General features: G+C 41.2%; 1 protein-coding gene across 3 annotated transcripts in view; it reads left to right on the top strand.

Annotated features, from left to right (window-relative positions):
- LOC120556420 (carbohydrate sulfotransferase 8-like) overlaps positions 1-24,692 on the top strand; it is a 173,929-nt gene extending 149,237 nt beyond the window's left edge. For all 3 annotated transcript variants that reach the window (XM_039796028.1, XM_039796026.1, XM_039796027.1), the window contains 2 exons: positions 18,912-18,949; positions 20,409-24,692. In XM_039796028.1, the coding sequence (XP_039651962.1) occupies positions 20,418-21,650 (1,233 nt within the window). In that variant the 5' untranslated portion in view covers positions 18,912-18,949; positions 20,409-20,417 and the 3' untranslated portion in view covers positions 21,651-24,692. The remainder of the gene's footprint in view (positions 1-18,911; positions 18,950-20,408) is intronic.
- Positions 24,693-25,272: the final 580 nt, after the last annotated feature.

Raw genomic sequence — 25,272 nt, 5'->3', positions numbered from 1 at the left:
CTGTGACGTTATTTTTTATATTCTATAACGCTATTACGTTCTATAACATCTTTAACGTCAAAGAAAGAAAAATCGAGCGTTGCTTGTTTTAACCATAGACTGTTACAGTCTATGGTTTTAACCGTAACAGAGTGGCTCCGTCTCCTTCGCTGGAGCTCACGCTAGCTGCATTTGGGCTTGGGGTTGGGTTAGCAGCAGCAACCAGTGTCGTGTTAGCATGTGTTGATGTGAGGTGCTTCATAAGATTCGAGTTGCTTGAGGCAGACGTGGATAAAGTCTTTTTTCCTGGGCATAGCGTGCATGTTACATAAACACTCTTGCCTTTAATTTCAATGAGGGAGAAGTAGTGCCGGGTACTTCCAGTTCGAGAACGCTACCTTTGAATTTCCCTGGCTCGATGCCATTGTCGCTGTCTTGTGTTTAGTGGTAGTCGGAGCGTGTGGTGAGACAGCGCGAGCAGGGCATCCGCCCACCCAGCCAATCATCATCGCATTTGCAACGGTGTCATCATCCCCACCCCTGCTCTCTCCAGGCAGCTGGTGTGGAGCCAAAGCCTGACACATCGCGCTTCATTCAACCAAATTGTAGTAACGCGCCACTTTAAATTCTCAGTAACGATAACGGCGTTGCAATGATGGGAAAAGTAATTCATTAGATTACTCCGTTACTGAAAAAATAACGACATTAGTAACACCGTTATACTTAAACCCCGTTACTCCTAACACTGCTAACCGTAGCATGTTAGCGCTAGCATGCTAGGTCGTTCTGAATGGCAAAACATGTCCCTGTTCTGCAGGTATTCCACGCAAAGTTGGAAGTGCGCCCTCGTTTAGAAGAAGTGTCCAAGCTAATGCTGCCTTGTACTAACTGAAGTTGTAGAAACAAACACTGATCCTTACCTAGCTACTGCGCATGTGCACCTCCCTACAAAGATGGGATAGAAGTGCGATGCCTCACTCTGTAGCTAAAACAGAGACCTGAACACATAGGGTGAAAAGAGGAGCTGCAGCAATGTGCAGTACAACAAAAATATGGTGATTTTTGAAAATTAAACCATGTAAACCTATTCTGGTACAACCTCAAAATACAACAATGAACCTGAAATGAGCATAATATGGCCACTTTAAAATTCTGTTTATATTATATTTTCTAATCTTGCTCTAATCAATTGCAGTTGCGGAGATATTCAAGAGATTGTTTTAGTAGTTGGCTGCTCCACCTCCCTCTTCTTCTACACCCCCACTATCTTACTTAGACTACACTAAAAGCAAATGAACGAATCAGGCTTGGAGGACAGCAATAGAGACGCACTGTAGTAAAGTGTTCTCTTCTCTCTTCCACTTGAAACAATTGGATAAGAAGTGTTTCAATACACTGCTTGATGCTGAAAAAAGTAAGCACATCAGCCTTGGTGTTGGGTTGAGTTGAGGCTGTATGTTACAGATGGCCAAAGAGGACTTTCCCCTCAGGTGGACACAGCTGACAGAAGGCCTGAAAGAAATCACTGCTGGCATGAAACTCTCTCACTCCATTTCATGTATGCTATTTCTGCCATTTCTTTCTCTCCTTCAGTCAGTTTATTCTCTCTCTCTCTCGCTCTCTCGCTCCCATTTTGTCTCTCACTCTTTGTTTACATCACTCTGTCTCTGTCCCTTTTTCTATTACATTTTAGCCTCACTCCCTCCGCCTCTTTTCCTTATGCAGCTCTTGTCGTTCAAACGTTTTTTGTTTCTTTCCATCACATTTGTCTGTCTTCTCTTTCTCTCTCTCTCAATATATTAGTCTCTATTTCCCTCTGCTCCCTCTTCTCTCGCTTTGTTTTCTTCCTGTCTTTTTCTCATCTTATTTCACTTTTCCTTTTTCATTGTCAAGATATATGTTTCCTCTTCCACCCTCATTCACATGTGCGTGCACGCACGCACGCCCCGATGCACATATCCCCTTCTCTCTTTCTTTCTGTCCATCTTATCTGGATCTGTACCAGCCCGGCAGTTCTGGCCCGTTGCCTGCCCTCCTCGGGGGGACACAGCTGAGCGGAGAGAAAAGAAGAGCAACGCCTAAACCCCAGCCTCCTTAGCCTTATCATACACACACACACACACACACTGTCATATGCTCAACCCACCAAACATGTATGGAGTTATAAATGAACACTAGTGTCCTTTCAACTTGACTAAATTGCAATTCTCATGGGTAAATTTCCTGATCAATCACAGTTTTCGCAGCAATTTAAGGAGCTTTTGATTTTACGAACAATTATAACAAACTGGCCTTGCAGCAATGTCAAGGTGTATATGGCACTGGTAAAAGAAGGGAGCAATGTGCCTCAGCCCTCCTGATAGTATGACAGAGCAGACAGCTACCTTCTAAAGGTGACACTTTTTAGTGAAGTGCTGCTTAGCAGATCGCTTGCAGACAAAATCCGAAAGACCTTGGCTTATACAGGCTGACAAGCAAGGTGTCGTGAAAAGGTTTTGACATTCTCTACCTGTAAATGAAGAGAGACTACAAGTATTTGCAAGTGAATACATCTTGTTGTGACCTTGCTGCAATGCTTCTGTTTCATAGAATTTACTTAAAAAAACAACGTATGGATGTTTTTTTTGCTTTTGGTCCACTCACTTTCATCATTTAATTTGTAGATGCTAGATCGGATCAGCTAGACATGTTTACGTCACAAAATGTGATTTTGCCTTATTCTGCCTCTGATTGGCTTACCCTGTTATTCTTACCCTGACCCTAATCAATCCTCACTCCTCATGCCTAAACCTAACTAGGTCGACACGTCTAGCAGATCTGATTTAGCATTTACCCATTTAAGTTGCCAAATGATGACAGTGTCTTGAAATTACCACTTTGTCCACTGTGGCCACTGTCTAGCAAAAGTTACTTACTTTTGTCTCACTTAAAATCACACTCATGTTCTTTATTCAACATAATTATCTAATAGAAATAGTTAAAGGCTATAACATGTGGGGGGCAATGCCACATCTTACTGGTCTTTAATGTTTTTTAATAATTCCCTAAGAACTATGTCATTTGGTATTAATCAAGAGAAAAAGGTTGGTACTTTTCTAATTAATGAATTGCTGGCTTCTTGCTAACTAAGGAGGGGTTTTATACATTAACTGAACATGCAAAAATGTGAAATGTGTCAACAGGAATGCATATAATTCAATATCTGATAAAGTCTATAATATAATTGAATAATTAATATTTTAATTAATTTTAATTATTTAATTAAATAGTTAAAATAGAGCTTTTTTTCCTACAATTAGTACTAAATTATATCGTTATTTCCGGTGAACATCTAAGGATATAATAAGGACATTATTTTAAAAATGACGGACCCATATAATGAAGCATTACTGGGAACATAATCATTTTCCATCATGTAAATGCAGAACTGCAATTAAAAAGAACACATTGACTGCCATCCTCTCAGAACCCTGCAAGTGATCTATCTTTTTATTAGTTTGAATTGTCTTAATGGAGGCTTTGTTACTGCTATATCAAACTCACTGAGCTTAACAAGGCATTACCATGGCTACAACAATCATGGCAGAAAATCTGCCCACTATCAGCAGCCTGCAGGGCAAACACTAACCTCAAGTGTGTACTCGAAGAGTGCAATGTGAACAAATACACACACACAAACAAACGTACACGACATACACATGCACAGGTGCATAGAGCACACACACTACTCACACATGCCAGCAGCAGCAGTGGGCGGTCCCCGGCGAGGCAGAAACACACTAATGGATAATGACAGGGTTTGACAGCAGGAGAGTGAGCTGAGTCACTCTGGGCGTGCAGGCAATGAATAAAAGAACGCGAGTGCTGTCTGAATATCCCTCACTGACTGGATTTCCTTTGATACCATACTATTCCTGCCAGTCTCCCTTGGTAATCCTGCTCATTACACTGTGCTGTCCCTCTATTGTGAGACTGGCAGCAGCAGCAGCCATTATGAGAGCAGGGACACTGGCTATCCAGCACGAAAGAGAGACTGTAACCAGTAGTTTTACTGTCTTGTCTTTGTCTATATGATTACATCCTTCCCTGTAGACCTTTCTTTGGCCGACATGCAAACACAAACTCTGATAAATGAATACGTACAGCATCTCAGCAACATGGCAGCCTCTATTGTCCAAGATGTACAAAAGCACAGAACTACAGACTCATGCTGTTTTGCTCCTGTGTCATTTGCTAAAAGGAAAATGTAGCCTACTCTTTTTACATTGGAAGATGGGAGTCTGCATTGTTCTATGAAAGGAAGCAAAAGTTCTGTGACACCTGCCAGTCTATCGTTATCCTGCTTTTTTTAATTTTAGTTGACAGACACACACTTTCAGACAAAAATGACTTGCTGTTTTACTTCTTGCATCAGTTGATAACAGGAAGATTGGCTCTCTGAAAAATATCAGTGAAAAGCTGGCAGTCATATCATCCTATTGCCTTTGGATGCATCTGCCCCACTGAGTTTGGTCCAGTTATAACCATCAACAAGCCCCAGCATTGGCTTGTTGTTCACAAGACCGCAGTTCCACCAAACTCACAATTTGTGACAGTGTGATCTCCCAGAGCCTCAGACACAAATAGCTTTGACAAAAGGCCAGATGTCTAGTTTGTTTGATTAACCCACCGCTTCTTTAGCTAGACAACTTGTGAAATCTATTGCAGGAATCTCAGACTTGCATTTTATTCGCCTCTCTCCGATTCCAATCGGACGTGTTAAATGTTGAGCTCTCTCCGTCAGTGTCACATTGACACATAAATGCTATTCCAATTATTCTGCACCTTCTCTACTCGCTGTCAAATTACCAGTGCTGGAAGCGGAGCATGGCTCTCACTGCACCTCTCTGGCATTTTCCCTGACAGGGAGAAGAAAGGAGCCTGAGATAGCAGAACGAGGGAGGGCTTGGGGCTCAATGAGCACTTTAAATGCTGAAGCCAGGTAATCAGACAGACTCAGTGAGACCAGGAGAGAACTGTGGGATCGAAGACTTTTTGCCATGGATGGTTTTCAGCTGATTTTCCAGGCAAGGCTGTATTATATTAATGGTCAGTTACCAGGTGCTTAGACAAAAAATAAATAAATAAACAACCAAATAAAATAAATAAAGAAGTTCATGCTCCCTTATGAAAAGGCTTTTTATTTCTTTCTGGGTTTGTTTTCACAAAGTAGGCAGCAATAAGCTAAGGCTAACATAGCATGTGAACAGAAGGCTGCTAGATTAGATCCCTGGACTGAAAAAGCAAATCAGAGAAAAACCTATTGTTTAAAAAAAACCTGGGCAACATAAAAATAATTGCAGTATTATAGCTGCAGATTTCAGACATTCTTTGGTCATATTCAAGGTCAGTATCTGCCCAGGCGTTGTTGCATTTATATCGGTTAATTTCTTTGGTTTTGTTTTCCTCCAGAATAAGCAGAACAGTGGGCTGGCAGTCAGCAGCATGTAAGCTGCAGCAAAAACAAACTGTTTCTTAAATGACACCTCAGCTCTTGGGACCTTAGGGCAACAGCCACCTGACGGGAGTTATTTCAGGCATAAGGGAGTGTCAGTCAGTGCGAAATCACACACACACAGACACACACACAGACACACACACACACACACACAGACACACAGACACACACACACACAGACACACAGACACACAGACACACGCACACACACACACCTCATTAGCACAGAGCTGTAGAGAAGTTGAGTAAGTGCTGCTGTGTTCAGATGTTCAGACACACACTTTACTGGCTGTCAGAGCCCAACCACGCAGAGCACTGTGGGACGAGAGGCTGCTGTCTGAGAAAGAAACTTTTACCATCTTTATTTCCAGCATTATTAACATGCAGTGCCGAAGACGGAGAGAAACCTTCTGTAGTCACAGGAGTTGTAACGGCGCAGATTTAGTAGGCGTGTTGTTGTGGTTTTTTTCTTTCTTTTTTTTATATTGTTTTGCTGGTTATCAAGAATGTGGCTGGGGAGCGAGGCAGAGGGCACAGACGGAGGCAAGAGGAAATTATAGGTTGGAAACTGGAGGTCAGAGGTGATGCGCCGGAGAAGAGCAGAGTTGTGGGGAGAGGAGAGAGATAAGACACTTAGGAGAGGATAGAATAAAAGACCAGCATCTGGAGGGGGAAAGAATGATAATGGAGCGAATGCAGAGGAAAACCGAGGCGAGACCAGAGGCAAGGATAGAAAACAGAATAAAGTGCTCAAGGCTAATCAGGAGTTGCTAAGGCCTGGAATGGTCTTGTTTGTGGGGTGGTTGGAGCACAGAGGTGAGCTAGCAGGCATGTTAGGAACGCATGGCTTCAGGGCCACTGACAGACAAATAAGGTTGCTTGGAGGAGTGAACCCAGGTCATGTTCTTTCCAACTCATAATGTGCGTTTTGAGATATTTACACTTCAGTGATTTTTTTTCCGCAATCATCTACAGCATCTCTCTGAGCTGGATTGGTTTTCCTGGGAGGGTTATATGTCATTTTTATTAGCACTATGTGTGTAATCCCAGGGGATTGTACAGGTTTAAGGAACCTTGTGATTTCATTCAAATGACTGCTGGTTTACCAGATTTGCAAGGTTACAGTCCACTCTTCATTCTGTATGTTGACTCTCACTTAACAAGCACAGCCACTAAAAACATAAAACTATTCATTGCTAAACCACAGGGGAGACACTGCAGCACTGCTGCAATGGACAATCTGATAGCTGCCAAAAGTATCACAAATTACATGTCAATCACAGCTCCAGTTTTGATCAAGTCATAAGGTAATTTGCACGTTCAGAAAGTTTACTTTCGAAACTCATTAAAAGTGTCGACAACTCTGTATCTCTTATAGTTAAAATCGTTTGACTGGTCATAATGAAACTAATGTGGTTCAAATAGAGCTTAAGCCCTGAATCAGCTTCCTCCTTAATAACTACCACATTTTATTAAAGGCTTGTGCTCGTCTGTGATTTTTTTATGAAGCGATTTCTTTTTCATCATATTTCCACAAACTCCATCTTGCTCCTGTCAGTAGCAGTTTGGTATCTGTAAAAGTTTTAAAGAGCCCCTATTATGCTTTTTTGGATTTTTTCCCCATCTGTAAGTGTGTTATGTAGTTATTTGTGTATGTAATACGTGTATAAAGTACAAAAAAACACATTTCACTCCAAATGGAGATTTCTCTCCTACACAGAGCACTTTTTCTCTAATGTCTAAAACATCTCGTCCACATTCCTGTTTGAAATTCTTCAATTAGTGATGTCAAAGATTGAGAAAGCCAGCCCAGTTTTTCATATGTGCTGCCCATACAACACGGTCTCACGGTAGCTCGTGAAATGATGACGTTATGTTTAATCTATTGATTCGTGTTCACGGGGACGTTTTTGTCGTTTTTTTTCGTGGTGGCCAGCACAAAATGGTCTATACCATTAACGGGGAAAGCAAACGCCACACCCCGGGGGAGGACGCCTCACACCTCGGGAGACGGTCGCGGGTGACGCGAAACAATAACGGGATGGCGGAGGTTGGGTTTAGGACAAATACAACGGGGAAAGGACGCCTCACACGCCAGGAAACGGCCGCAGGGGAGGACGCCTCACATGCCGGGACACGACCACGGGGGACGCGCGACAATGACGGGAACAACGGAGAAAGGAGGCCTCACACGCCCGCGGGGGAGGACGCCTCACATGCCGGGACACGACCGCGGGGGACACGCGACAACAACGGGATGGCAGAGGTTGGGTTTAGGAAAAAAACAACAGGGAAAGGACAACCTCACACGCTGGGAGACAGCCGCAGCGAACGCGCGACAATAACGGGACGGGTAACGGGAAAACAAAACGACAAAAACGTCCCCGTGAACACGTATCAATAGATTAAATAACGTGACCATTTCACGTTCTGCCATGAGACTGGGTTGGCCCATAGGTGTTGTCTGAGCAAGCACAGCCCTCCCAGTGGCTTGTTTGAATTTGGTTGACCAATCACAACAGAGTGGGCTAGCTGACCAATCAGAGCAGACTGGGCTTTTCAGGAAGGCGGGCCAAGAGCTCAGACAGTCTGTTTCAGGGGGAGGCACTGCAGCCATGGGCAGTATGAGAAACATAATGTGTTTTTTGAACATCAAAGCATGTAAACCTATTCTGGGAAACCCCAAGACTACAAATATGCCCTTTAAATATCTTTTTGTTGCAAAAAGTCTAGTTTTTCAGAAATCTTCGAACAGGTTTCATGAATTACAGGATATATGTAGACTATATATATCCTGTATTTCATGAAACCTAATGTAGTAGTATTTCATTGACTGCATTTGGTTCTAAATCCTCTTTCTGCATGTTCTGCAGAGGGTGACTGCTGACGCGTTGGTATTCAGACGTGGTCCCTGTGCTTTACTCACATGTCCGGACTCATCAGTTTCTGCTGTAATCAGTAGTGCTCTGACAGGAAAACAAGGGGTGTGTAGGGGAACGTGAAGCTAACTCAAATGAGAGGCCAGGGTAAACAGTGACAGGCCCAATTCCAGTTCCCAATCTCATTGCAAATAGAGGTGAACAGGGGAGTACAGAGGCTTAACGAAGACATAGCAGCATCTGATCACAGCACCTCAGCGCGACGCCAGTGCACCAACTGGTCACAATAAAAGGATTTGGCACTGACTTTAATCTACAAGAAATGAAAATTGTGGAGAAAAAAAAAGACTTAAAAGAGGTCATCAAACAACTCATTTAATCCCTCCCAAAAGCCAAAGCACAAAGCCTTAAATGGCTTTGTGAAAAGAAAGAAAAAATGATAATAATAAAAACACAGCACTATGCGCAATTATGTTGAAGTGATGTTGAATTCTTTTATTCGTTTGAAGGGTACGTTCAAAGTCAGCGCCCCTTTTCCAATAAAAGCCATCAGGGCACTCTCAAATCAAAGAAGAAACATGGTGGATAATGAAACTGTAGTTTTACTATAAAAGGATAAAGAGAATGATTTTCCTACCCTTTTTAGCCAATTCCAGACGGGTGTCTTTTCAGTAGCTATCGCTTTTAGCAAATACTATAATCTCTTTTGATATAATACTAAAACATTTTCATGGTATTGTTTAATTAATTTAGTTGGGGATTTTTTCAGGTAAATGTAGCCCTTAAATTAAGCACCGTAAGTCGTCGATGGCCCAACTGTGTGAAGTCACCATCCTCACCCTTGTCAAACTAGTGTGTTAAACTTTTAAAACGTTCTGGAGTTCTCATTTGCTGCGTATGTATTCATTTAGAATGTAACATGTAGCGGGGATAAGGGGAATAAAACTTTTGCAGAAGCAGGCCGTCCTGTACATGATTATCCTGTATTAGCAAATGGGAGGGAAGGCGAGTAAAGCCATAGTAGATCAAGTAGTCAGTCAGTCACAATTGTGTGTGCTTTCCATGTTAGGGCAGTTTCAAGCAAATAGTAGTGAGAGTAATCAGGTGAACAACTGTATATGTAATTTTTTTTAGGAAAAAGCAAACATTTTCATTCTGTATAACATGACTGGACTGGACTGATGGCTCTTTATAGAAAACTTTAGAGGACTAGAATGAGGACGCAGCCCTGTATGCGCTTGTGTTGGTGATGACAGTGGTGATGAGTGTGTTGTCAATCCTTACCGATCTTGGGTGTGTTGCTTAAACGTACAATAATTGATTGCTGAAATCAATGAAGGGTAGTTTGGGGTGGTTCCTGTGACTCTAGGTTTTACAGGAGTAAATGCACAAGTCAGATCAATTTTATTTCTGGCCCAATATCACAAATCACAAATTTGCCTCAAGGGATTTTATAATCCATACAGCATACGACACCCTCTGTGTCGGATCGGCATTAAATTCTACAAGCTTGTGTACATCAAAGCTTCAAGGTAAATACATTAACTATGACTCCCAAGGTGCATTTTGACATAAAACATACAACTACTGAACTTATAATTCTGTGACGTACACGGTGGATGGAAGTTAAAGATGTCGTTGTTGAGAAAACAAAAAAAATAAAACATTCTGCAGCTCAGTCTACTTTTAAATTCTGGTACAATTGTGGGTGAATTATGCAACTATGGTGCTGTGTATTGTCCTCAACTGTAACGTTGAAGCGTTTAGAATTTGCCACCACTCTGATTCACACCTTGAAGCTCACGGGTTTTGTAGTATTTAGACCTGTCCACCAAAATCATGAACAAAAAATATGATTTTTCAGAAAATAAGTTGAAATAATTTAAATTGGTGGCCATAACATAAACTTATAGGGTCTTTACATCATCCGGGAGAGTCCTGTGTCCCTATTAGTTAAATTAAGGATATTGTTTAAAGAAACAATTGAAATGGTTATACAGAATGGGGAAATGAGGAACTTCTAAGACCAGAGGCTACTCTCAATTGGCAACTTTATGTTGTGTGTACAAAATGGTGGACTAAAATAATATAAAGAATAGAATTACAAGAAATACATGTAAGGATGTTAAGAGCTTCATATCTGTGATTCAGCTCTGTCTTGTTTTTCCTGAAGAAATATAATATATTAATATGATATTGTTACACCAGCTTTTGCATGGGAAAACTAAAATGGACTGTATCATTATATTGTTATAGCTTAAGTGAATTTGTGGAACATAGCTAAAAGTTTTGATGTCCAACAAAGAAACTTGGTTTTGCGCCAAATTATCTTTGTGGAGGACCAGATTTGTGGTTAGTGAGTATTACTCTAAGATACATAATGCCGTTGCCAAATCTTTTTCACAGTCATCCTTCTATTTCACTGACTGCTTTGTTCACACAGCCGCCCGTAGAGTTTGTCAGAACTGCAGCTCTCTTCACAGTGCGTCTGTGGGACTCGGTACTCAGGCTATGTATACATGAGAGCACATCGCTCCTCTCATGTCATCATCAGCTCTGTTTATCCAGCAGTGCCTGTGCCAGTTCCAGGACAGCATACAGCAGCTCCACCTGCACCACATTTGACTGTGTGAACTCCTCTCACACATTTCTGGCTTCAAACCAGAAAAACTTTACAAAATCTCCACACACTGTGTGGACTTTTTGGATCGTATCGGCTTCCCATTTTCATCAGCAAGGGAGTGGCTCACAAAGGGAGTTCTGCAGTGAGTACTTGCCTAGGTCAAGAGCTATGCAGAATCTGAATAAGACGTGCCAATTAAAGCCTCCTGCACCTCGTCTCGGCCGAGATAATTCACTTAACCCCGGACTCGCAGCTAACAGGTAGCATTTGGTTGCACATCCCTCCTTATGCAAGCTGCCAGAACTTGTCTTCTATATGGTATTAAAACAAGTCGCATCCCACCGCCAACATGCAGCTCTCTGACTCTTTGTTTCCATGGAAATCTGCCCTGGGAAGTCTTTCCCTCTCGTAACCTTGAAAGTACCCCAGTAGCATCAACTGTAAGAATATATTGTTGTCAAAATGAATTGTCATAACGGTAATCAGTGCCATGTTTAATACCCCCTTTCAGCAGCTTCCTATCTGTGTAGTTCATTATTTACCCTCCTGCTGTGTTCAGTGCCCAGCGTTCGCAGCATGAGAACATAATTTGAAGATTGCACAGAAAAAGAAGCCCAAGATTGGAGCAAATTTAAAAACTTGAGGCTGATTTTTATAGCTACCCACTTTATTGCCCCACAGAGGCAGTTTCTTTTTATCATTAAATGCAGTTTCTCGTGTTTTTGGTTCTGTATAGAGGGTTTTATTCCTAAAGCAATATACAGCATGTCCATTTAAAGGGGAAAAATCCCATTGCCTCAGTTTCCTCATTTAATAGCTCTGAGATATAGCAGATCCTTTCTGTGAAACGTCTTCAAAACAGTATAAAAGATAAACCCAGTGCTTTTTGAACATATTTAATCCAGTACTATATATATATACACCATTTTGTAATGTAATATTTTTAACCCATTCACAAACTCATACATTGGAAGGATGATGAAAGTGACGATGCATGAGCCATGCAGCTGCACTGCCTCAGAGAAAAGGAGAGCAAAGTGCTCTGAAAATAGTGCAAAGGTGTCAATGCAGCACCACAGACTCACGTCATGAATATAGTCTTCTACCGAGCTCAGTTTTTAATCTCGCTGAATGTTGATGCAGTCTTTGTATGCTTAGCCTGCGCTCTGCTACAGACAATCATGAGCCAAACCATGTGTTATTTATGGTGCATACACACATGCAAGGCATTTAATGTGGCCGGGGATTGGAGAAAGTGTGCTCTTTTTCATTTGAATTTCAGCTAATAAGAGAGTGCATCCCTGCTGAATCTTCCCAACACATGACCATATGGGGTCAGAGTTGTAAGGGGAAGCAATACATGGCATTGTGAACCTCATGTAATTTATGGATTTCACTGATAACTTTATCCCTGTGTGCACCCTCTGAGGGGCAGTAAAAAGGAATTGCGTTGAGGAGATCAGGAGAATGTCATGATGGGGTTAAGGAGGGGAGCTCGAGAGGCAGGTTAACACACCGCTGGTTAGCAAGCCACTGTTTATAAAATGACATTGTCCTTTATCATAAAAATGACCACACGTAACATTATTTTTTTCATTTAAATCTACACAAGCTTTGAATACAGCGCTGATCTACACTAAACAAAATGTCCATAAACTGTTATTGTCAACAACTCACATGTCACACCCTCTCCCACGCCACATCAGGCTCTCATGAATGTACTATAAAGTAGAAATCGTATGCATCAGGATATTTTTTGTGACGATTTTTTCAAAATCCATTCTTTTCCCTAGAATCGATATTTTTAGTTTTTTTTTAACAATGAGTCACCTAAATATTTTCTGTTTATACGTTACCGCTGACTACATCACTACTACTACTACTACATCATATCCATTTCCAGCAACACAGACCGAAAGCAGAAAATGCAGAAAACCCATGTTATGTACTTCTTTACAAATGAAATAAATGTCAGACTGACTGACTGACATGTGATGTGCATTCTTCTTAGAAAACAATTCGTTTTTAGAAATGTCTCATGATATATTGTCTCTTGAAGGGCATTATTCAACCTTTGTTTTTGTTAAAGAAGGAAAAGAAAATCGCAACACTCAATACTATTGAATCACAATACAAATTGAATCGGCAACCATGTATCGTAAAAGAATCGAATCGGGACAAAGGCATATCGTCCAAGCCCTACTATAAAGTCATAGTACCATATCACCACACCATAACACCTCATTAACTATAACGTAGCTTTAAAGAAGCATAGTCATCTATGACATTTATCAACCTATACTGATCAGCAGAAGGAACTGCAGTGACATAAAGTCTGTAATTAATCATCCTGTGCTTGGAACAAACAACAAACACAGACTAATAACGTATAATTAGGACATAGAGCTAGACACAAAAATGTCAAATTAATAAAGAAGGTGCCACCATGCAAAATCCAGCAATAATGAAACGGCTTTGTCAACACATTTCAGCTTTGACGCTTTGTAACCTTTGTAGGTGGCATGTCTTCTGATTGCTCAGGGCACTGTGCTCCGTCAAAGATTAGTTCAGTAGGTAGGAAGAGGAGAGTGAGAATTCCAGTGACTGATGAGTCATTTTTTGGAAAAAAAATATTTTTACTATTTTTTTATTTATATTTTAGCATTGTTTTGGTTTTGAAGTTTCAGTTTCACTGCTCTAATGCATCTATCTTCAGGAGAAAAAAATATCAAAAAGCCACTGTAAACTATACCTGCCCAGCAAGGGACTGTGGACAGACACAGTTAGTGACTAGCTGGTGAACACAGTGGAGCATTTAGCAGCTAAAGAGCCCGATATTTCCCTCAGGAGTTGTCAGAGGAGTGTAGAGGGGAGTGAATATTGGCCTTTCACAGACATTTGATAGGGTAAAAAGTGCAATATTCTTTCAAAGATTTAGTGGAGTAAAAGTATAAACTAGCATGAAACAGATATTGTGAGGCATCCCTCTAGTTTAGTGGTTAAAATGCTGACAAGGAACCTCAGAGTTTGAGTCTGGCGGAGGACATTTGTTGATTGACTTTCAACCTAATTTGCTGTTGTCTCTCTTCTGTCTGTAATAAAGGCATACAAATGCAGAAAAAGTCTGCACTCAAGTACAGTACTTTAGTAAGTAAGTACTTAGTTACTTTCCACCACTGGTAAATCGTGGCTTGCAGGATTGTCCAATATGGACTTAATTCCTACGATCATGGGCTTAAGTCAGCGCATAGACTTGCATTGCCAGACCTTCCTCCACAGCGATACGGAGGAGGGACTGGTGAGTCCACACAGCATTCCAGGATGGGAGAAAAACGTGCTCTGGTTTATTGGTATTTCTTTAAACCAATCACAATCGTCTTGGGCGGCACTAAGCGCCAGACAGAGCCACGGTGCCGCTGCAAAATAGCCTCTGGAAGGAAGTTGTTTTGGTGGAACATGTATGTTCAAAAGTTGTTTTAGTCGTGCAATAGAAAACTCCGATTGGACAGATAGTCTAGCTAGCTGTCTGGATTTACCCTGCAGAGATCTGAGAAGTTAACCGTAGTCCTCATAAATCCTCCAGAGATTAAAATTCCAACACAAAGAAAGTGGAAGGTAACGGACATCCAGCCGAAAAGTCCGTCAGCACCGCAGCAATCCCAGCAGTGGAACGTCGTGGATATGGACTAGTCAGCGCATGACCCTGTGTAATTGACTCCTAGGTCTCTGATTGGAGAGTTTCATATGCAGCAGTTCAGATTTAGTATGTAAAACTGTGATTAATCAAATTAAAGAACATTGTCTATTGCCGTTAATCTTTTCTAATACTAAATCCTACTGATTGACTGCGTCTGGTATGGCGTCATGGTTCCTACTACTGAAACAGTGGGAAGAATCTGTTTGTCCTCATTTGTTTGTTTCATTTACAGATCAAAGATGCGTTATTAATTAATTCTTGGCCAAACTGTGCTTGTGTGAGTTGTGAACACTTAGGAAAGCCTCAAAGCTTCCGAGCCGGCCTTAGCAACACAAGACAGCCCTCAGATGAGGATACACACAAGTTTTAGCTGGACCATGTTTGGTGTTTCAAGAGCCTCAGCAGGCATGTCTTCAATCCCGAATCACTGATTCCTCACCCATCGCCTCCTCCTCCTCCTCCCCCTCCCCAGCACCTGCTCTCTCTGGCCCAGTCCTGGAGGATTTCAGCACCAACTGAAACATCGTTTTATCTCTTACCACAACGAGTTAAGACATCAATGGACCAGAGATTAAAACGTAATACCTTCGTTCTCAAGCGTTTTTCCTCTGATAAACCACCCCAGCGTGCCACAGCCCTCTATTCCCACACAGAGTCAAGTGGAGGAGGAGCATGTGTGCAGAGTGCAGGTGTGGGTGGTTTGTTGGGTAGAGAGGGGAGTGCAGCTGGTTGGGGTCACAGTGGCTCAGTGTGCTGCATGACTAATGAAAGGTTTATGGTGGAGCAGCGATGGCTGCCTAGTCGCAGTAGCGGGCTGGAGGAGGACACGCCTTGTCTGGTTTCTAGCACCCTCCTGGGCTGTCTCCGGTTAACACCAGGCGTTTGCCATTTTTTCGCAGAACATAGGGCCCACAATCCTTTACTTAATAAGCTCATTATTTCACATTGTTTTTATCCTTTGCTCCTCCTCGGCGGCAGTGGCCGGGAAAAGGATGTTTGATGTGTGTCTCTGTTAAAAAGTTGTACAAGGGTCTTTGAGAGGGAAGGATGATAATGGATGCGCTAATGATGTGGCCCTTGCTTATATGGATCCTTGCAGTAATGCTGGGTCGTCTGCATGAATATTCAGAGGCTTTGTCTTTGAGAGGGAGGTGGATGCTCAAGGTTACTTTAGAGGGCAACAGAGGACGATGAGGCTCGAGAGCCGATTCTGCTTTTAAATCAGCTTCCGTCATCGGCAAAATAAAAGGGTAATACCTGAAAATCAAAGCATAAGTTAGAGGAGGAGCTCTTTAGATATATTTCATTTTCATTTATGTATAAAGGACAAGACATTAATCAACATTTCTATAAATGTGCCATATCCTTTGGCCAGATGTTTGGAGACCAGAGCAACAGGAAACAACGAGACATTAACTCAGGTTAAAATGTACAGACAGACGTCAATGAGAGACCATTTAACAAGCTTTCTCAAGAAGCCTTGCAGAGTGACAGGAAGCAGCAAGACATTAGTAAAGTTACACATCAACAGTACCCACATTCAGTACATGAAGCCGTGCAAACAACACAATACACCCAAGCATCACAGATTATAGCCATTTTCTTGAAACATGCAACTATGCAAAGCAGTAATAAGCAATGACACACCAAAAAATAAAATAAAATACATTGTTCATCATGATGGAGATTTCTTCCCCCCCTTGATATTTAGTGTTGGCAAATGGCTTTTTGTTGAGTTTCCTGTTGGCGAAAAAATAGACACGGAAAAGCGTAGGGCCTTTTTTTCGCCAACCTTATTCCACACAACAGTCGCTATGTTCCTTTCAGCTATCCGCTCGTGCTCCAGGAAAGTGAAAAAAAGTAAGTTTGGTATATCCAGCAATCATGTAGCTAACGTTGGAAGCAGGAAAAGAGTCAAAGGCGGTAACACCCATTTATAGATAGATATCTCCATTAGGGCTGCAGAGAATCCTTTTTGTGAATGCTGCAGTATACAGTAACCACACATCTCTGGGCAAAATTATAAAATTATACCTTGGGAGAAACATTAATATTGCATTATTAGATTATTTACAAAATTATTTCAAAACAAACGTGGCTACTGTAGCTACTACATCTATATGTGGAATTACAATGATTAATTGTCTGCATCTCACAGGATGAAACCTCAGTCTTCACAATTTATCACTGTTTCAGCACGCAGCAGTAAAAATCAATAACATAGTTATACTGAGTGGAATTGACTGAGTGTGAAATTGCAATCAAACAGCAACTATTACCCTCAACCAAATAGATACTACAGAGAAAATTATGTTTACAAATCCCCGCTGAAATTCAGTTTACATTGTTATATTACTTGTTTCAGTTGTCCTCGATCTTGGAAAAAATGTTCCTCTCATGAAATGTAATTTGGGCTCCCTACTTGAGAGAGTGATGCATTTTCAGAGCCAGAATTCATTCCCTTTCTGTAACAGATTTTTCAAGCCTAGATTTATCAAATCAAATCAAGCCATGTCAGGTTCATTTTCAAAACAACTTTAACAAGACACAGTTGTCACAGAACAAATGAGTGTCCTGTATTCTCAGTTCAATGCCTCGGGCTTCAATCTAGTTGAACCTTTTTCCTGTTTCTTAAAGCCTTTCCCTTTGAATAAATGATATAAATACATGTCAAATATTCAACTAAATGCATGTATTGCATCAAACATTGTTGTCCTGAAAAATTCACGTCTGCAGAATTCTGTCAGTGGTTCAGCAGACCTGGCATAATAAAGGGTTTAAAATGTTACTCTGCTTGAAGGTGTGACATTGAATGGGAAAGTGTGACAGTATTGATATCAACAGCTGTGACAAACTTGTAACAACGGCCAGATAAAACACCTCTTAGAAGGAACCAATTAAACCTTTGGAGATTTCAATTACCACCTTGAATGGGCTTTTCAAGATCAATAACTAAGCGTGTATCTTGACAAGATAGTCAGGGCTACAAGGGGCTCGCGTGCCGCTCCATCAGTTTAGAACAGCAGACACTGACCGTTGCTGCTGTGGACGTGTTTCCCTGGCAATGGCATCTGTGCGTGTTGTGATAAATATTCATGTGTTTCACATGATGTGCAAATGGAAACTGATATCAAAAGATGCACAACCTACATGGGCTATTATTTGGAGGTTAGGAGATCAAATAGCACAGCAACACCCAAACAAGATTAGAAAATGTCACACGCCACCTCTTTAGCCCACTCCCCTTTCGTTTTCCTCCTCCGCCTCTTCCTCCCGTGTCTCGTTCAGAAGAATGGAGACAAGAAAAAGATTCACCACACAGACCCGGACAGCAACACAGAGCTCTCCAGCGCATACTAATCTAAAACAACATTGCATCTGGGCAACGCGTTCTATTCCCTCCCCACTGAGGCGTGTTTAAGTGTGAGATAGGGCTCTGCAGATCTCATCACTTAGGCAAGGTTGTGGCCTGCATCAACAGCCCTCCCCCGCACCCCTTGTGCAGGTTCCAATCACTTCCACCCTCAAATTGGAAGTGACAGGCCACTCAGGCAGAGGTGTCTTCACTCCCCCCATCAGCAGCCATGCAGCCCCACTCAGAGCTGTCAGCCTGATTATATATCAGCAGGATGGGGGGACCCAAGTAAAGGAGATGTCCAGCTGGAGACAGACCACTAAACACGTCGTCTGTCCGGCTGCCACACATCTGCCAATACCTACTACCTGTCCCCAAGGCTGCCAGTCTGCCACAAAACCAATCTGTATGTCTCTATCACTCTCTTGCTGTCCTCTAGAAATTTAGCAAACTGCATATTTATCTTGCTCTGTCTTCCTGCCTTTCCTCTGGTCTGCAAACTACATCTTCTCTATTTGCTGGTTTGCTGGCTCTGTTTCTGTCTTTCCTCCTTCCTTCCTTGCTTCCTTCCCTCTCTTTCTTGTGCTGTTTCCCCTGTCTCGTCCTCACTGCTTGCTACTGGGAGCACCACTCATTTACCAGCTTTTTATGCTTGTGGATGCTCATTACACATATTGAGCTACCTGTCTTTCCTCTGTGGACTAGTAGAGCAGTGGTGGTTATCCTGGGGATCAAAAGCAGTCTACTAAGTGATAGGAAACGTTAAATAATTGGGAGCCTCTGATGCATCGGAGGCGCCTAACTCTTTTCTACAAGGACAAAAATAAACGTTGTTTACTTAGTGCTGATTTTCTTGTCTCTTTTCTCTTCTCTTTCCCCAGGTGTGAAGCTTGGAAGCACTCAACGGCAGTCCAGAGAGGTAAATGTTTACTCCAATTCTCCCAAAACACAGATCCACAGGTTGCTCCCAACTGTTATCTATTGCAAAAAAAAAGTGATTGTCAGCCTTGTACCTCTCAGTGTGTCTGATAGTATCTGTGTAGAGAGGCTGACCTCACACTGTGCATTCAGCCAGTCAGACTTTACTGAGTAAACGGTCCAAGTCGAACAAGGCCTAGGTTCCTCAAAGTGTAATCACACCTATTTTTTTTTTTTTTTTTAAATCTACCACAGTTGAAGTTTCCTTTCTTGTATTTATCTTGTTGGCTAGTTTATATCCATTATTGAAGAATGACGAACCAGCATGTATAAACAAAGAATCTCATTTATTACATTAGGCTTTTCCAGCATTAGTAGCTACTGGATCACAGTAACAACAAACTATGATTATCCATCCCTTGGTACACGTACAGCTCTGCATTTTGAAGCCAGTTCCTGTATTGTTAGACAGTTATTTGCACAAGAACAAGTTTGTAGGGAATTGTTCTCTTGTGCCCGAACAAAACTAAATTAAAGCTTCAAGGTTTGAATAAACACTTGCAGGGGTTAAAAATGTGTCCTAAATTGCCACACAGCATTAGTCATGGATAGCTGCAAGGGTCAGATAGGTGAGATTAGAAGAGAGAGCAACATCTTGTTTGACTCCAAGACAATCCATAAACAAGGTTTCTATGTCAGACATGCAGCGAGCGTACTACCGTATCTGCTCTCAGCTGACCCCTGCTTGCACTCGTCTCTGCTGTGATCATCAGCACCAAGGAGAGACTTGCATCAGTGCAAACCCTGAAGTACGTGATGTCTGGTGTATAGGTTGCTGCCCCGTGCTCGCCTTGCACATTAAATAGACAGGGAGGAACCACCCCCTCCTGCAGTTGTCCCTGCATATGAACAAATATGGCCATTTAAGTCAGGAGGGGGATGAGCCAGGATTCATAATGGTTTCATCACCTTGTCTGTTGTAAAATTAAAATTATACATCCAGTCCATTGGCTTTATGATGCCATTACAGCATTTAATTGAAATAAAATGTCAGAATGCATAATGGCCTTGGGCATCATCTGATGGTAATTAGGCAGTAGATGATTCTAATTTACATTCCCCATTAAGTGTTTATAAGACATTTATTTGATGTTAGAGCTCAGTTTATTGATAGGTCATGGATGGCATTGGGTGGTGTGTGACATTTGTGTGTAACAAAGTTAGAACTTTGTTTAAGGTGTAGTGAAACAGCACCATCAAGTGGCCTATGTGACTACTGAAGGCAGCATGTGGTTGTTTCTGGTAATACAGCTCAGATTTACCACCCCATTAGGTACAAAGCATAAATTCTATTTTCTTGCACACATATCCTTGTTATCATCTGAAAATGTTGCTGTTTGTTTGGTCTGAACACATATCTGCTACTGTTTACTACAACCCGTCTTGTTTTTGTTTTGTAGACTCTTTCCATGCAAGACAAAGACAGAGGCAAATCTGATAATTATCAGCTACAAGAAACAGACGACATCTTGTCCAGCCCAATCCCTCCAATGCAGTTCCCACACTTTGAGGAGAGTAGACAGGCGGCCACCCTTGGGTCTCTGGAGCAGAGTAGACAGACGGCTATCCCTGGGTCTCGAGAGCAGAATAGACAGATGCTCACCACTTGGTCTCGGGAGCAGGACATAACCTCCCTTCATGTCTCTAAAAGACACCGCAAACTGCTGAAAACAAGTCCTCCAATCCATCACACCACCAAAAAGGATTCCTCATCCCCTTCTTCTCCCTTGTCCTCTTCTTCTTCCTCCTCCTCCTCATCCTCAGTTTCCTCCCCTTCTGTCTTTGGCTCTTCCATCCTTGACAGGTGGAAAAAGCTTGCCGATATTCAGGTTGCACGCCGGCAACTGATGAAGGAGATCTGTGCCAAGTACAAAAGCAACATCTCCAAGACCATCACAGGTCATCATGTGAAAAACCTCTTTGTGGAGGACAAGTACAAGTTGTTGTACTGCCAGGTGCCGAAGGCGGGCTGTTCCAACTGGAAGAGGACCCTGATGGTGCTGGCAGGCATGGCCCCCAATGCTCAGAGCATTAAACACGACACAGTACATGACGGCAACCATCTCAGGGAGCTTAGAACCTTTGACCACAAAGGAGTCATGCACCGTCTGGAGACCTACACCAAAGTCATGTTTGTCCGAGAGCCTTTAGAGAGAATAGTGTCAGCTTATAGGGACAAGTTTGAAAATCCTAACGACTACTACCACAACCTGTTTGGGAAACCCATCATCTCCAAGTACAGGGCGAACCCATCCGCTGAGGCCCTAAAGACAGGCAATGGGGTCACGTTCAAGGAGTTTGTCCAGTACCTGCTGGATGTCCACCGGCCCGTGGGAATGGACATCCACTGGGAGCAGGCAAACCAGCTCTGCAACCCTTGTCTCATAGACTATGACTTCATCGGCAAGTTTGAGAGCATGGAGGAAGAGTCCAACTTTCTCCTGCGATTGACTGGGGCACCACCCAACGTCAAGCTGCCCAGTTTTAAAGATAGGAACCCAGCTGACAAGAGAACATCTACGGAGATCACAGAAAAATACTTTTCACAGGTCAGCACGTTGGAGAGACAGCGTATCTATGACTTCTACTACACAGACTATCTGATGTTTAACTACACCAAGCCTTTTAAAGATTTATATTGACTGACTCTAATCAACTCTTGAATCACAGTCACATTTCACATCTACATCTCTACCATGATAGTATTAACATCAAGATGCTAACTCGCACGCTCACATGGATCTTTGCATCGAAGCAGACGGATCAGAAACTAAACTTCCTCTGATTTTGCTTTTTATGGATACATTTCTACCAGATAATCTTCATTTTCAGACAAATATGAGATGAGATGAAAAGGTTCATGTGATTCCAATTATTTTAAATTGGCCTGAAATGGTAATTGGTTATTTATTCAATGCTAGCACATGGTGAGGTAGAATATTAAAATAATAAATGTTATGCTTCTAAAAAACAAGTGTATTATTGTTCAACTGGATTTAAATTACGGTATGCCTTACTGTAAGTCAAATAGGATTTGCATATGTGTTTTATGATTTGATTTAACATAGGCACCACCTGGGTGCACTTTAATATAGCTTCTAATCACATTGCTAAAGAAGTGCCAGAAGTGATTTCACTATACAGAACAGTATGTTATGTAAGTCCCTATAACCTACCTTTAGAATAATGATATCAAATTTATGAATAGTTTATCTAGTCCTTGGTTGACCTCATATTAAGATCAAGTAATGATCACCACCATGTACTGCAATTTGTTCATCTGAACTCACTGCATTTTAATTGTACAGTAATTTATTTGATATATTTGCATTTACTATTTGACCTACAGCAGGTTAGGCATCAGTATACCTCTATGTATCAGTGCATACTAATACAGATATTTCATGTAAATGGTTTTACTAAACATAAACCATAGCTAAATTAAAAACTATATATTGTATACATCTTTAAAATGTGTCAAGTGTTGCCCACTCTAAAGCTGTGTGCACTTATTGTAGCATTTTTGTATTTCTAACTTTGTTGGTTAGGTTTGTTGGGAGGACATCCAGGTATTTGCAGGGTACAAAGTGTTGCTGACAATGCCTCCTAATGCCTGTCAGTGTTAAAGACTTACTAATCATTCCGTTTTAGAGCCTGTTGATGGAGTTGGCAAGCAAATTGGTAAAAGTCAACAAAAAACAACACAAAAACAGATGTTAAGACTTTGTATTATGACAAATGTATGGTTTGGACATTTTGAGGATGAGAAAATGAAAAGAGTGTGCCCAAACTTCTCCATCCGTCACACTAAACACCCCCTGAACTGCTATCACGTACGAATCTCAAACTTTCAGTAATTCCATAGCGTCTGTAGTTATCACATCTATTCTACATCACCATATAGGCTTTTTTCGGACACTACTGTGTACAATTGTACAAAGTATAATGGGCATTCAGATGACTATATATTTTTCTATGTATTTCTAAAATATATATTCAGTGCTTATGGTGAAAGTATTTTTATTTCCTTTTTGATGTCATTTGTTCTGTAGAGTTGTTGTGTAACAGAAGAGTTACTTTCCAAAATAAAATATCCACCAGCTGAAAACCAGAAGTATTACTCTCAAGAAACTAAATGACTGAAAAACCTTTGCGGTGCCATTTAAAGTGGAGGAAGATAACTGAAAAAGTTTGATTGATGAATTGATACCAGTCGGTGCTTTAGAGGTAGTTAAATATTGTTTTTAATGAAAATGGATGTATACATTTTTGGAAATTAGCTCTTCAATTACTTCTGTTTGGTCTATCTATATGATAATAGACCCTGTACAGATGAGCTGCATTCCACCTAGTTACTCATCCTGGCTAATGACATTTTTACCCATAGCAACTCCTCTATGTGCGTGTGTGTGGTACTGAAAGAGCTGTAGATGTTTTGCAATCTTCTTCCTGCATCTTTTGGAAACATGCACACATTGCTAAAAGACACTAAAAGGGTAGACTATCCTGTGTGTAACATTACTTTACTGCTATATCTCCAAGACACCATCCAGCTGGTACTAAAGTCGGAAAAGCTTTTTTCTTAATTACGACTTGGTGCAGGTCAGAACACATAATGAGCTCTAGTGAAAACTGCACAGAGACTTGCAATTCTTACTTCCTGAGAACTCAAACCTTTCTTAAATTGGGGCTCTACTGTATAATAACCCTTTCTAACATTAAACATGTCCAAGATACAAAAAGATTTAATATTGGGTAAAAAGGAACAGACCCATTCATAAGATAATCACGTTCAGAAAATCTCCAAGATTATATTGACTAAATAGAGACCTCAGACAAAACGCTGGGTTTAAGTGAATACACATGATAACTGTGACACCAAAATAACTGTTGCAAATAAATACTTACATTTACACAGAAATACCTTTTAATAAACAAAATACAGAGTAAAACCAATTTAAATCAAAATAACAAGTCTGGCTACAACCAAAGTGGGTAGCAGTGTATTTTTAAAGAGGGCGCGTTGCAAAGCTGAACTGTATTTATTCTGATGCTACAACAATCTGTGGCTAGTCTCCTATAAAGTAGCAATCACTATTCAGCTATACACTTTGCAGCTCACTGAAAATGTGTTTTATGTAACAAAATACTTTATAAAGAGACATATTTGCCTATGAGTAAGGGGAAATTTATATAATTTAAATCTATACACACTATAACCAACTTTTGAACACCTTTAACAATTTTGGTGGTAGTAACGTTTCACAATGATGGTAATTGTCTGAACTTTGTCAGTATACTGTGTTGGCTTTTGCAATTCCAAAATCTTTGTTTAGGTTGTGGTCGGATTCTATGTAGGTATAGCCAATATCTGGCCAAAAGAGCTACTGCATTATGCTGAGTATTACTCTGCTAAAACTCTGTCCGTCCCTGCCCCCCTCCCGCCCCCCCCTGCTAATAAAGTTTTCTTGGTATGTGGGTGTATGGACAGATTTATCAAAAGCGTAATTACAGTAACAAGTGAATGTATAACTGTTTATTGTTGGTGTAAAAGTGTACGATCTTAAGCCCTTTGCCTTATTTTACACTGCCAATCAAATGGTGTATTTCAGGAAGACATTCTTCAGGAGATTATTATTTCTGACTAATGAGTGTCTACTAATAAATTGTCTTTAGCATTTTAATGCGTGTTTTCTTGCAGTTGCATTGTTAGTTTGGTTGTCTTAAGTCCAGTGTAGTTTCTGAACTTTGGAGAGTCAGTTGATGACCTGATGAGCTCAAGGATAAGAATCAGTAGTGCAAAGCTTGGCCTTTGGCTCATTGTTTGTGGGTACATTTGTATTTGTGACTTTTTCATTCTTATTATGTTAAACGCGTGGCAGTGCTTTGGGATCGGGAGCCTGTAGGCAAGCAGTGTTTCGAGTTAAAGGCTAATGCCAGCATGCTAGCATGCTCACAATGACAATGTTAACTCGCTGATGTCAGGTATAATGTTTACCATGTTCAGCACATAGTGCAGCTGATGGGATGCCACTGCTTTTGCAGGTATTTAAACCAAAGTAAGTTAAAATTTTAACCTGATGTTGGTGCTCAATGATACATCAGGGGATCATCAAAGTTACAATTCATCCTGAGGGGGGCATGGATGTACCAAATGCCATGGTAATTCATCCAATAGTTGTTGAAACATTTCACTTAAAGCCACAAATGTAAACCTCATGGTGGTGCAGGAGGAAAAGTAAAATACATTGTCTGGGAACTATG

The sequence above is a fragment of the Perca fluviatilis genome, chromosome 3, assembly GCF_010015445.1.
Source record: "Perca fluviatilis chromosome 3, GENO_Pfluv_1.0, whole genome shotgun sequence".
Lineage (NCBI taxonomy): Eukaryota > Metazoa > Chordata > Actinopteri > Perciformes > Percidae > Perca > Perca fluviatilis.
The sequence above is the reverse complement of the archived record's forward strand: the minus strand, read 5'-3'. Positions and strand labels throughout refer to the sequence as shown.